Genomic DNA, 14,917 nt, shown 5'->3' with positions numbered 1-14,917 from the left:
GGCGCCCCCCCCTTGGGTTGTGCCATGGCGGAGATCGTTGTGGGCTATACTCGGCCTTGTCTTAGGACGGTAAGTTGGTGGTTGGAGACATCCCTCTAGTGGTGTGGGGGCTGTGCTTTGGCAAAGTGGGTGGGGTTATATCCTGCCTGTTTGGCCCTGTCCGGGGGTATCATCGGATGGAGCCACAGTGTCTTCTGATCCCTCCTGTCTCAGCCTCCAGTATTTATGCTGCAGTAGTTTATGTGTCGGGGGGCTAGGGTCAGTCTGTTACATCTGGAGTATTTCTCTTGTCTTATCCGGTGTCCTGTGTGTATTTAAATATGCTCTCTCTAATTCTCTCTTTCTCTCTTTCTGTCTTTCTCTCGGAGGACCTGAGCCCTAGGACCATGCCTCAGGACTACCTGGTATGATGACTCCTTGCTGTCCCCAGTCCACCTGGCCGTGCTGCTGCTCCAGTTTCAACTGTTCTGCCTGCGGCTATGGAACCCTGACCTGTTCACCGGACGTGCTTGTTGCACCCTCGACAACTACTATGATTATTATTATTTGACCATGCTGGTCATTTATGAACATTTTAACATTTTAACATTTTGACCATGTTCTGTTATAATATCCACCCTGCACAGCCAGAAGAGGACTGGCCACCCCTCATAGCCTGGTTCCTCTCTAGGTTTCTTCCTAGGTTTTTGGCCTTTCTAGGGAGTTTTTCCTAGGGAGTTTTTCCTAGCCACCGTGCTTCTTTCACATGCTTTGCTTGCTGTTTGGGGTTTTAGGCTGGGTTTCTGTACAGCACTTTGAGAATATCAGCTATACGAAGGGCTATATAAAAATACATTTGATTTGATCTGATGAAGATCATCAAAGGTTAGTGCTGCATTTAGCTGTCTTCTGGGTTTTTGTGACATTATATGCTAGCTTGAAAAATGGGTGTCTGATTATTTCTGGCTTGGTACTCTGCTGACATAATCTAATGTTTTGCTTTCGCTGTAAAGCCTTTTTGAAATCGGACAGTGTGGTTAGATAAAGGAGAGTCTTGTCTTTAAAATGCTGTGAAATAGTCATATGTTTGAAAAATTGAAGTTTTTGTATTTTTGAGGAATTTGTAATTCGCGCCACGCCTATCATTGGATATTGGAGCAGGTGTTCCGCTAGCGGAACGTCTAGATGTAAGAGGTTATTGTAAAGTGGAAACGTCTAGGAGCAACAACGACTCAGCCGCAAAGTGGTAGGCCACACAAGCTCACAGAACAGGACTGCTGAGTGCTGAAGTGCATAGCACGTAAAAACCGTCTGTCCTCGGTTGCAACACTCACTACCGAGTTCCAAACTGCCTCTGGAAGCAACTTCAGCACAATAACAGTTCATCGGGAGCTTCATGAAACGGGTTTCCATGGCCGAGCAGCTGCAAACAAGCCTAAGATCACCATGCATAATGCCAAGCGTCGGCTAGAGGGGTGTAAAGCTCACCGCCATTGGACTATGGAGCAGTGGAAACGCATTCTCTGGAGTGATGAATCATGCTTCACCATCTGGCAGTCCGACGGACTAATCTGGGTTTGGTGGATGCCAAGAGAACGCTATCTGCCCCAATGCATAGTGCCAACTGTAAAGTTTGGTTGAGGAGGAATAATGGTCTAGGGCTGTTTTTCATGGTTCGGGCTAGGCCCCTTAGTTCCAGTGAAGGGACATTTTAACGCTACAGCATACAATGACATTCTAGATGATTCTGTGCTTCCAACTTCCAAATTCGATTTGTGTTTGTGATCATGCTGTTTATAGTTAGGCCTACAACAGACAAAGAAGTTTGTACAACATGTCGTAGGCTGTAACAGACAAAGATGTCTGATCATCGCCGGGGGGGGTGAGTGAGAACTGGAAGGGAAGGGAAAGCAGCAGCGGAGCTACCGGAGCTACATAAAAACATTTGTGTATAAAGTATAAAATGCGCAGAAGGTTGTTTGGCTATCGGGAAGAGGCATCCAGAGAGTCTGGTCACCCAGCTAATATTCCTCACTGGATTCTGGAACGCCGATACTTTTTTTGTAAAATAAACCAATGGTGACTCCATACCGTTGCCTCCACTCTAACGATTGTAAGGTTGTCCATGGAAGGGTCTTCCCCAGAGCTGAAGATCCGAATCACATTCTGTGCATGTGTTTCTTTACCCCTAATTTGCACACACATTTTTGTGGTCACCCTCGCTTCACATTTCTATCTGTCGATCGTGTAAGAACCAAAGCTGGAGATGAGAAGCAGGTACAGGGAGTTGAACATTTAATGTAGCACAGACACGGAACAGGACAGGAACAGCGTCAGAACCAGGGAAGAAAATTACAAACAAACATTAATGCTGAAGCGGGGAACAGATCTGGGCAACAGACAGATAAACGGGAGGAACACAGGCGATTGAGTCCAGGTGAGTGCAATGAATCGCTGATGCGCGTGACAAGGGGAGCAGGTGTGCGTAATGATGGTGGTAGGAGTGCGCAATGCTGGGCAGCCTAGCGCCCTTGAGCGCCAGGGAGGGAGAGCGGGAGCAGGTGTGACAAATCGTGAATGATACGTTTTACCAGTGAAACGTCCATGCAGCATCTGAATGTCAACCATTTCATCTCAATCATTTTCACAGGAATATGCATTTAGATCTTCTTGAGTTATGTACAGTGTTGTTTCAAGGTACATTGTTGTTCTGAATTACGTACGGTGAGTGGATTTTAGAGCAGATGGTGTTAACAAACTGTAGCATACCTGTGCTTTGTTTCCATCAAAACAAATATTTTGCCTTGTGGTGCGTAGGGCTGTGGCAGTCATGAGATTTTGTCAGCTGGTTATTGTCATGCAAAAGTCTGCCGGTCTCGCGGTAAGTGACCGTTAATTAACATAACCTGTTTGGGATAGGGGGCAGTATTTTCACGTCCGGATAAAAAACGTACCCGATTTAATCTGGTTACTACTCCTGCCCAGAAACTAGAATATGCATAGAATTAGTAGATTTGGATAGAAAACACTCTAAAGTTTCTAAAACTGTTTGAATGGTGTCTGTGAGTATAACAGAACTCATATGGCAGGCCAAAACCTGAGAAGATTCCATACAGGAAGTGCCCTGTCTGACAATTTGTTGTCCTTCTGTAGCATCTCTATCGAAAATACAGCATCTGTGCTGTAACGTGACATTTTCTAAGGCTTCCATTGGCTCTCAGAAGGTGCCAGAAAGTGGAATGGGGTGTCTGCAGTCTCTGGGCGAAGAACAGCAGGAGAATTTGTGAGTGGTCAGGCTGGGAACAGTGAGACTGGAGATGCGCGTCCACGAGACTACTCCATTTTTTTCTTTCAGCCTTTGAATGAATACAACGTCGCCCGGTTGGAATATTATCGCTATTTTACGAGAAAAATAGCATAAAAATGTATTTTAAACAGCGTTTGACATGCTTCTAAGTACGGTAATGGAATATTTTGATTTTTTTGGTCACGAAATGAGCTTACGCGTCACCCTTCAGATAGTGACCTGAACGCACGAACAAAACGGAGCTATTTGAATATAACTATGGATTATTTCGAACCAAAACAACATTTGTTGTTGAAGTAGAAGTCCTGGGAGTGCATTCTGATGAAGAACATCAAAGGTAATCCAATTTTTTTATAGTAATTCTGAGTTTGGTGAGGGCCAAACTTGGTGGGTGTCAAATTAGCTAGCCATGATGGCCGGGCTATGTACTCAGAATATTGCAAAATGTGCTTTCGCCGAAAAGCTATTTTAAAATCTGACACCGCGATTGCATAAAGGAGTCCTGTATCTATAATTCTTAAAATAATTGTTATGTTTTTTGTGAACGTTTATCATGAGTAATTTAGTAAATTCACCGGAAGTTTGCGGTGGGTATGCTAGTTCTGAACATCACATGCTAATGTAAAAAGCAGTTTTTTTTATATAAATATGAACTTGATTGAACAAAACATGCATGTATTGTATAACATAATGTCCTAGGAGTGTCATCTGATGAAGATCATGAAAGGTTAGTGCTGCATTTAGCTGTGGTTTTGTTTTTTTGTGACATATATGCTTGCTAATGTGGTTAGATTAACGAGAGTCTTGTCTTTAAAATGGTGTAAAATAGTCATATGTTTGAGAAATTGAAGTTATAGCATTTTTGAGGTATTTGTATTTCGTGCCACGCTCTACCATTGGATATTGGTGAGGCGTTCCGCTAGCGGAACGTCTGTCCCTAAAAGGATAAACAAGTTTAGCTGCATACAAAACACTTATGCACGCCTTTGAAACATCTACATTTTAAAAAAGTTTAATAAATCAATTTAATATAAATCAACACAATAAATCCAATATGTATTTTAGTCAGGTCTAAAGAAACATGATATGAAGAAAATGTATTTCAGAAGAACAGAATTTGAGTTGGCCTAATGTATGTTATCTGGCAATGTGCCATGCCATATGCTGTAGGCTTGTTCATTTAGCTGACAAGATATGTCCTGTGCCATTATATATATTATATGATTTTATAGTAAGAAGAATATAATTGAACTTAGCTGAATAAAATAGGAAGGATATTTTTCCCATTCCGGAGCGAGGGGTGCATATGAAGTGGCTATGTTGAGCGTAAATGTGATCATTTGAAACAGGTCCTATACGCTAGATTTAGAGTTATTTGCCAACTTTAATTGTGAATGATTCAAACCTTACAATGTCTTAGAAATCAAAACGAAACATATTTCCCTAAACTGTTGACAGCCCCTCTACACGCTCGAGACAGGAATAAAGGAGAGAGAGGAGTAGATGGAAAAGCATGGTGGTGAGATACTCTGTATAGCTAGAGGTAATGTGTCACCCAGTGAGTTATGAAAATATAAAAAATGCCCTGTTACTAGGCTGTTCAAAATCAAATACAAATTCACTATAATTGTAGGCTAACTGTAAGCCTTTGGGACTTGGGCTCATAAGCCTAAGCATAAGCTCTAACATGTGTATTGATGTTTCGAATTAATCGTCACCTTAGAAAGCGCTGTCTATTTCATTGTGCTAGGATTTGAAACAACATCCACAACGACCATGTTTTACACTCAGTTTCAACCTGCTGTTGAACTTCTTTCTTGAAATTGATCATCACATTGAGGTGAGTTTTAAAAGCATGATACCGTTTTGATGATAAGTGTTTGATGATTTTCGATTGCATTTGCATTGATGTCAGAGTGGTTAGAGGGACAGTAGAGTACTGAGTACAAGGCCATTAGGACCTGATGGCTGTTAGCAAGTTGTGTACTATCAAAGCATGTCCAGAGTTCATAAAAGGAGATTACCGTGACTCAACGGTCACGTGGAATTTTACTGCGGTCATGACTCGTGACTGCCGGTGTGGCGTTAATACGGTCACCGCAACAGCCCTACCTAATGGAGCACGCTGTTGACTTTTGGACGCCTAAGATAAAAATTTGACCGTTTGCACAATCATCCTAAAATCTCATAAGAAATGACGCTATACTATTCTATTATATTTGGTTATTTTATGTAGAGTACTATCATTATGTGATCTTGCAGACATTGATTCAGCTTTGATATAACTTTAATAAACGAGCACCATTCTCCATTCCTCACTGAGATTTACCAGAGTAGCCTGTTCTTGGCACCCGAACAAGTAGAGCAGAAACTGTGCATATAGTGGAGAATTTGGCACATGTGGAGAAGCTTCAAACTTTTAGCTGTCAGGAAGAAGGTTCCAAAGATTTCGGGTTCCACAGACACCCCGTAATTTTAAAGCCTCCAACTGCTGGGAGCCACAAGTACTAAAGTAATTACCAACAACCCATAGCAGAGAAGAGAGAACTCCTCCTTGCCACACACACACACACACACACACACACTCAGATGTGAGTCATGTGCTTGCTATGCTATGAGGAATATGCTTTCTCAGTGAGGGAGAGCAGGGGTGCATCGACTTTTATGGTTATGGTTTATGAACAATAAAAAGGCCTTGCTCGGGTGAGTGAGAGTGAGGGGGAAAGGACCATACAGTGTTCACAGAAAGTACCCTCCTACAATAGGAAGATTCTAAGAAGTTATTAAACATTTATATTGTTTAACATCACATTAACATTTCCCTTTTGTCAAACCTTCCCCTAAAAGTTTTACCAAATTGACAGACAAGGCATTTCTTTCACTTAAATGTGAATTGCTAATCTTTGAGATATGGCTGTATCTACTATCATTAAAGGCCCAGTGCAGTCAATTTTCCTGTGTTTTATATATATATTTCCACACTATGTGGTTGGAATAATACTGTGAAATTGTGAAAAGGATGATAATGCCCTTTTAGTGTAAGAGCTGTTTGAAAAGGCCGCGTGAAATTTCTGTCTGTTTTGGTGGGATGGAGTTTTCAGCTCCCCACTCCCAGATAGTCCTAGCAAAATTGTTGCTTGAGAAATTGCTCTTTGGTAAGAAGCCATTTATGTTTCTTTTTGATGATTTTAATTGATAACAACACAGTAAGGTACTTAATTGTTACCCAAAAATGATTCGATATTGATATAAAAACAGCTGCATCTATGGTAGTGGGAAGAATTACATGTAACACTGGCCACTTAATATTTTCGCTAATACTAAACATACTGTACAGCTGTGTGTGCATAGTGGCTGCTAACCTAAAAACACACAAAACATACTCCCGTTTCCTTGGAAGAAACGAGAGATAGAAGGAGAAAGAAAGGAATAGAAAAAGCAACAGATAGTGATAGAGAAAGACAAGCAGAACAGGGCGTCTTTAGCGATAGGGGGCTTTGACCTTTGGCTGTGGGGAGGATTTATGTGGTATCAGTGTGGCTAGTAATAGGTTTAGGTTTATTTAATCATCTTGGTACATATGCAGAAACATACATAAAATATATATAAAATGTATATACATAAAATGTGATGTCATACAACAAGTGAAAAGATAAGACCAGCCTTATCCATGACTATTGTTTTAGGGAAGAGTTATAGGTAACACTTCTTATGAATACCTTCTTCATAATGCATTATAAACACATTCATAGTGCCTAATTAGCTATGCACAATGCACTTTAAGCTATAACTACATGCATAAAGGATTATGAGTTATTATGCACATGAGATTCTGTATTGGATTGTTCATCTTGGTTTGGATCATCTTTGTTCATGGTAATGTACATTGAGTGTATAAAACGTTAAGAACACCTTCCTAATATTGAGTTGCACCCACCCGCCCCTCTTTTGCCCTCAGAACAGCCTCAATTCGTCGGGCATGGACTCTCCAAGGTGTTGAAAGTGTTCCACAGGTTTGCTTGCCCATGTTGACTCCAATGCCTCCCACAGTCGTGTCAAGTTGGCTGGATGTCCTTTGGATGGGCAACCATTCTTGATACACACGGAAACTGTTGAGCATGAAAAGCCCAGCAGCTCTTCAGTTCTCAGCAGTTCTTCACACAAACCGTTGCGCCTGCCACCTACTACCATACACTGTGCAAAGGCACTTAAATATTTTGTCTTGCCCTCTGAATGGCACACATACACACAATCTTGGCACACAATCTTTTGTCTCACCCTCTGAATGGCACACATACACAATCCATGACTCAACTGTCTCAAAGCTTAAAAATCATTCTATTGCCTGTCTCTTCCCCTTCATCTACACTGATTGAAGTGGATTTAACAAGTGACATCAATAAAGGATCACAGCTTTTAGCTCGATTCACTTGGTCAGTCTGTCATTGAAAGAGCAGGTGTTCATAATGTTCTGTACACTCAGTACAGTACTTTGCTTAATCTAGTCGCTTTGTATCAGAGGTATGAATAGGGAAGGAAAGCCAGTGTGTGAGTTTTGGCTCATTGCCACATGAGAGTGTGCATATGTGTGAGCATATACAATGACGGGGTAGGCTGTCATTGTAAAATAAGAATTTGTTCTTAACTGACTTGCCTAGTTAAATAAAGATGAAATATTTGTATTTATTTTTAAATGCATGTGACTCCATGATCACATTGGCCCGACAGGGGTTCCTAACCTTTTTACAGGGATTCCCAACCATACTTTACATTTGATCAATTCCTGGAAGCGCTAGGAAATGTTTGCTAATTTAAAGCAAATTTCCGGTAATTTGACGTAATATTGTCGTAATATTGTATTATAAGCCATTTTAACCTCTTATTCATGTCACGTCCTGACCCTTGTAAGATGTCATTTTCTATAGTAGAGTAGGTCAGGGCGTGACAGGGGGTGTTTTGGGTGGTTTTCTATGTTTTCTATTTCTATGTTTAGTTCTAGTTTTTCTATTTCTATGTTGTTGTTTTTTGGGTTGATCTCCAATTGGAGGAAGCTGGTCCTCGTTGCCTCTAATTGGAGATCATATTTAAGATGGGTTTTTTTCTATTGTGTTTGTGGGTAGTTGTTTTCTGTTTTGTCAAGTGTACCTGACGGAACTGTTGGCTGTCGTTTTGTTGTTTTTTTGTTTAAGTGTTTTCATTAAAAAGAAGTATGAGCACTCTACACGCCGTGCCTTGGTCCCCTTTATACGACCCTCGTTACAATTCAAAACACTGTGGACTATCAAAGTAGCCAAATGCTTTATGGTTTTATGCAGTTTTCAGAAAGTGAATAGCTCAATTGATGGCAACAAATATTTGTGACTCATTTGAAGGTTGTTGCTCTGAATGTTTATGGTTTGTTGTTTCTAGCCTAAAGCATTGCAGAGATATTCATCATTATACATTTAATATATTTATTTAATAAGGATCGCATTTTTTTACCCCTCAAATTAAGTAAGGCCCTGCAAACCCCCCAGGAAACTTGATCTCGACCCCTAGGTTTGTAACCTTTTGCAGTAGGGTGTCTGCAGTACCCATGTTGGTAATTGCTGGATAGATAAAGTATGTGTTTGTGTGTGTGTGTGTGTGTGTGTGTGTGTGTGTGTGTGTGTGGTGTGTGTGTGTGTGTGTGTGTGGTGTGTGTGTGTGTGTGTGTGTGTGTGTGTGTTCCATGGCCTCATTACTAATATGTGAGTTCAAATTGGGCTATGCAAACGTCAATGAAGTGTGTGTGTGTCTGTGTGAGTGTGTTAGTTTCTAAGGAGGGTAAAGAGGGATTCATCAGTTGTAGAAGGAATCCAATTGTCATGACAGCGGGGTAGAGAGTTGGGTTCAATCTGTCTTACTGAGTGACGGAGTAAGAGATGGAGATAGAGAGAGGAAAAGAAAGATAGAAGAGGTCATGCCACAGGATTAAAGAAAGATTACTATGGTACCTGGGTAGCAATGACGGGAGGAAAAAGGTTAGAGAGAGGTTACAGTACGACACCAAGTGTCTATGCGCCCTGCAAGGTAAGGTCTAATGTCAGGATTTAAAAGTCTATCTCTGCACACAGGACGTGAATCTGGGTTGTCTTTGATTCCTAGTCTAAAATACATTGGTTTCAATTTCAATTTGGTTAAAGAGGCCCTCGATGTTGATTTGAGGGCCTTTGCACTCTTATAAACGCTTATACCTCCAGAGTGGCACAGCAGTCTAAGGCACTGTATTGCAGTGCTAGAGGTGTCACTACAGACCCTGGTTTGTTCCCAGGCTGTGTCACAACCGGCCGTGATCGGGAGTCCCGTAGGGCGGCGCACAATTGGCCCAGCGTCGTCTGGGTAGGGAGGGTTTGGCCAAGGAGGTAGGCCGTCATTGTAAATAAGAATTTGTTCTTAACTGACTTGCCTAGTTAAATAATGGTTAAATAAATTAATTATATGGGTATATACACACAGATAGGCAAGTTGCACACAGATAGTGTCCTGGACTACAGTAAAAAAGCCTTTTTCAATGGACAATCTCCATTGAAAGTACTTTGTGCTTTTTAGTCCAGGACCAGATTTACTCTTTGTCTAGGAAACTGGCCCATAGAGTTCAGTAGTATCTGTGTTCTAACCTGGCTGTTTAACATGCTCTGCTGTTTGAGTCGCAGGTTCTCTGGGGTGTCAATCACGGAGGTGAAGGAGCTCTTCGGGTAGTGCCTGAAACAAAGAGCCACAGAGAAGAGATATTAGAGCAGGATGTGAAGAGACATACACAGGGTAAGAATGTACATTTTTCGTTCTTCTAGGGCTTTTTTGCCAGTGTCAATTGATTTTCAGTGGCATTTTTGGGCCTTTCCAGAGCACTGACCAAACTAAACTTGGGTGGTTGAAGCTAAGGTAATCTATGTTAAGAAGGCCCTCCTATAATGCCCCCATCTGGAGAAGGGTGTGTGCACACAGGCAAAATACATCCTGGATTAGCAGGTAATCCCACCACACACACACACTACTGTGAGTACACACACACACGTGTGCGCACACACATGGACACGCAGCATGTCTGTGTGTGTTTGTCAGTTTGCCAACTGCACGCTGTCATACATCCTGTGCACAATCCTTTCTTGGTTAATTTTATCTAGTCACCATGGGGGAGTGTGGGAGAAAATGTAAGACTTTCTCTCTCTCTCTCTCGCTCTCTCTCTCTCTCTCTCTCTAAGAAGCAATCCTCATACGACTGACAGAGTTGTCTCTGTCTCTGTCCCTCCCTCCCTTCGCCCGTCTGTCTGTCTGCCTAGTCCCACTTCTCTATATCACCTTTTCAATGACATGACAATAGCCTTACTGTCTTGTGATTCCCGTAGCTCATTGTAGTGGAGTTGGCGGGATCATTGTCTATCTGTCTGTCTGCCTGCCTGCATGAATGAAAATTCAAATGAAAAGCACCTAGCACACCAGACAACGTGCTTGCAGTGCCTGCCAGACAAACACAAACATGGACGATAATATCAATGGTATGCTGTGTGATATACTCACATACTGCAGTAGGGTTTCTTGTCGAAGCCTTGGTAATTCTTCATGTTAAGGGTCATTTTGCACACCTCGCAGCTGAAACATCCTTTATGCCAGTACTGTGAAGAACGGATGGAGAGAAAGGGATGGAGAGAAAGAGATGGAGGGTTGAGAGAGAGAGATGGACGGATGGAGGGAGAGCGAGATGGACGGATGAAGAGAGAGAAAGATGGAAGGATGGGGTAGAGAGATGGAAGGAGACAGGGAGCAGGGAGAGAGGGGGAATATTAGGGTAAAATAGCTAAATTACATGATTTAGGACTAGTGTCACGACTCAACTATGACTAAATCTATGAATGTTGGAATGTTTGTCCTATGGGAAAATCAAATCCAAGTGTAATGGCAAATTAAATGTAATCTGCAATGACAGCATGGGAAAATTCCATTCTTCTAACATTAAAGCACAGCTGCACCACTGTTCCATGACTCACAAAACCACCATATCCTCCTGACCTGTGTGGTCTCGGAGTGGGGTGACATGGGAAATTGAGTTTTCAGACTTGATTTAGAAGAAATCCGTAAAGCAAGTGTAAAATATATTTGGAGGGATTTTTGTGCTTTCAACGTTCCAGATTTGACACACACACACACACACACACACACACACACACACACACACACACACACACACACACACACACACACACACACACACACACACACACACACACACACACACACACACAGAATAACAATAACCAAAAATCCTATCTGGTAGATAAGCACATGCCACAAACCTCAAGTGTTTGATAATAGACATGATATGATCTTGGGCAGGTCTATGACAAATGCAATGAGCTTCACACACACACAACAAAATGATGTTCCTACTGTTCACAATACCAGGGTTATTAACACCATGTTGTAGATGTAGAGAGGGACATAGAGATTTGTTGAGCTTCCAATTCACTGGTCATGTAAAGAGGAGAATTTATGTCTAGCTTGTCATGCACACCTTGCAGTTGTAATTGCATGTTACAGCCGATTACAACATGAATCAGCTCCCAAACAGGGCATTAAAATGTTACATGGAGTAAATTGTATTATTATATATGGACTGGATACATTTAGCCAGAGCTGGATAGATAAGCAATACTACCCACATCAGACAATGTTTTATATGCTGGCCTATCCATTGTACATTTTCCAAAAGACTAAGTATAATGTAAACAGACAATGGCAGACTGTAGGCTATCATTGACACAGCAAAACTTATTAACTTTTAGTGCAACTAGATAATTTATCAATCATTGCTTTTTTCACCCATGAACCCAAAACGCGCTTGCACAAAGAAGATAGCTAACTCAATATAGTTTATTCTATTCTGTGAATATGCGTAGGGCAAAATGCGCTCGAACCATGCCCACTCCTTACCTTGTCTAGACAATTCACTTTTTCCGTGGGGTAAACCATTTTACTGCATCTTCCACATAACGGATTCATGGCGAAAGGGGAAATCCTCTTTCAGAAATAACGGGACGCAATGAAATTAATATTCTGGTGTAGACCTATTGAAGGGAACCTATCCAAAATATCATCGGGTAAATCGGCAGATGTTCTAAATTCCAATAGTCAGGTTTTTGACAGCGCACAATTCTTACTAGGCGCGCGCGTTCACGAAATTGATTAAATGAAAACTCGGTCATGAGGCGAGAGGGAGAGGCTTATTTTCGGAGAGCGGAGAGGGAAGGCGGTACCGCTGTAATGATGTACAACCTTCAAGCAGACCATTTGCTCCGTAATAACCTTATAAGGAGCACAGCAGATGTGTCTTGTATTTGCTGTTATAAACAACATTGGCACAAGTATGGTTATGGTATTCAAGTCATTCGCAACTTGTAGTTTAGGGGGTAGACCTACTGAAGTTGCAATCCTGGATGAGTGTGCCAAGTTCTAGGGCGTTGCAGTAATTTCAACATGTACTAGTAGCTAGGCGAATAACCATCAAAGAAAAAAAACCAAGCTCAGTCAGAGAACAACAATGCCATGTGTTGACCATTATTCGAGAAGAAAATGACAAAAATGACATGTAACCCACACCCCCATTTAAAAAGTACATAATAGGCTACATACATAAATACACAAATATTGAAACCAGAAATGTGTTACCCCCTATTATTTTGTGGTGAATTAGACAAACGCCTAGAATGATTTGATCGACCTAGTGTTAAATTGAGAACATGCTCCTTTGGTGTCATGGCAGCGGTTTACATTGCCACGTATTTACATTGTAACATATCTGAGATTTTCCGTGCTGGTAGATGTGTTTAGAAATATTTTTGTTTTAGCTGCCTTTCTTCATAAAACACCTTACTATTAGAACACCATAGTGCAACAACAGCAAAGGCAATTGTGGTGTAGACTACATAAACTTAAATCTTAAGGTTTATCGTTAACGGGGGTATAGCTCAGTGGTAGAGCATTTGACTGCAGATCAAGAGGTCCCCGGTTCAAATCCAGGTGCCCCCTCATTTTGGCGATGCATATTTTATCAGTAGGATATTGATCGCTTGAAATAGTTTTTCACACGTCATACTATTTATTCAATATTGGTATCCTGAAGCTGATGTATATGGTAGACATGTAGGGCAGTAATGCAGTACAAATGGAAGTACTGTATGGTTTATAGCAGACCTGGGCAATTATTTGCGATGGAGGGCCACATTAGCCTTCCCTGTGGCTCAGTTAGTAGAGCATGGTGTGTGCAACGCCAGGGTTGTGGGTTCGATTCCCACGGGGGGCCAGTACAAAAAAAAAAAATGCATGAAATGAAATGTATGACATTTATGCATTCATTACTGTAAGTCACTCTGGATAAGAGTGTCTGCTAAATGACTAAAAAAAAATGTAGAATATATTTTTGCCATTGCGGGCCAGAATGATATTACAGGATTATACATCATGTGTATGACTGTGTCGACAGATATATCTACTGTAAATCACATCCAGATATGCTACTTATTTTACTTTTTTAACATGCACAGAAATAAAACACAACCATGTTCTCCTTTTGGTAGGTATTTTCATTATTAAACATTCAATAAACTACACGGAGGGAAAAGTACACTGTGCATTCAACACCACGGACAGAACTCTTGTTAACGGGTATGCACAAAAACACAAGAAAGAGAGAGAGCTCAACATTACATTTAAACTACTCAATCAGTGTGAGGTGTGAAATCTCTGGGCATTGACTAGAGCAGTGAAGTCAGGTATAGTTTCTGACGTCGCTATGCTCAGGATTACTGAGAGGTGCGAGTCAATGAGAGATGATCTGTGCCTTGACTTGTTATATTTCATCACTGAAAATGTCTGTTCGCGTACATAGGTTGACCCAAACAGTACAAACATCTTCTGAGCATGACTCCTAATCTTTGGAAAGTTTTGTTCATCGAGAGATGCATAGAACCTTGTCAGTGACATTGTTTTGAATAGTTCTCCAATCACTGCATCAGACTGAAGATCGATACGCTCAAGTTGCAGGTCAGTGGGAGCGTTTTCCACATTGAAGGTGAAGGAGAGGAAACCAACAGCATGTCATTTTACAACACTTTGAAATCCTCAAAACTACTGGTCATCTGATGAGGAACAGACTAGTAGTGTTGGAAGGTGGGTGAGATTGTTGTCTTCTACTTGGCGGGTCAGGGGGAGTAAGTTTCCCTTGAAGGCTTTGACAAGGCTGTACATCTGATGTGCAAAAAGGCCCTTCCCTTGTAGTTTGGAATTCAGTTCATTCATGAGGGCCATGATGTCCACGGTGAAGGCCAACCATTCTTCGGCCAACCATTCTTTATCTTGCAGTTGAAGGAAATCCACATATTTTCCTTTCATTTGTAAAAACTCAGCAATCTCCAACTTCAGGTCTCACACCATTTCAAGCACCTTCCTCAAACTCAGACATCTCACGTTTGGGTGGTAGGGGAGATCTGCATGACCCGACTCTGTCTCTTCCAACAGTAAGACAAACTGCCTATGGTTTAAAGATTTAGCTCTTATAAAGTGTATCACTGTAGTGACTGTATCCACAACATGGCTCATTTTCAGAACACATTTACA

The 14,917-nt window shown here is 41.4% G+C and overlaps 1 protein-coding gene and 1 non-coding gene across 2 annotated transcripts in view; one reads left to right on the top strand and one right to left on the bottom strand.

Moving 5' to 3' along the window:
• The window catches only part of lasp1 (LIM and SH3 protein 1), a 36,755-nt gene extending 24,325 nt beyond the window's left edge, over positions 1-12,430 (bottom strand). The window contains exons 1-3 of the mRNA NM_001140542.1: positions 12,236-12,430; positions 10,826-10,920; positions 9,925-10,009 (exon numbers count right to left, since the gene is read on the bottom strand). Coding sequence (NP_001134014.1) covers positions 9,925-10,009; positions 10,826-10,920; positions 12,236-12,304 — 249 coding nt within the window. The 5' untranslated portion in view covers positions 12,305-12,430. The remainder of the gene's footprint in view (positions 1-9,924; positions 10,010-10,825; positions 10,921-12,235) is intronic.
• An 828-nt stretch (positions 12,431-13,258) lies between these two features.
• Positions 13,259-13,330, top strand: trnac-gca (transfer RNA cysteine (anticodon GCA)). Its single transcript has one exon. It is a non-coding gene; the product is annotated as a tRNA-Cys (tRNA).
• The last annotated feature ends 1,587 nt before the right edge of the window (positions 13,331-14,917 follow it).

Source organism: Salmo salar, chromosome 19 (assembly GCF_965601325.2).
Source record: "Salmo salar chromosome 19, fSalSal1, whole genome shotgun sequence".
NCBI lineage: Eukaryota > Metazoa > Chordata > Actinopteri > Salmoniformes > Salmonidae > Salmo > Salmo salar.
The sequence above is the reverse complement of the archived record's forward strand: the minus strand, read 5'-3'. Positions and strand labels throughout refer to the sequence as shown.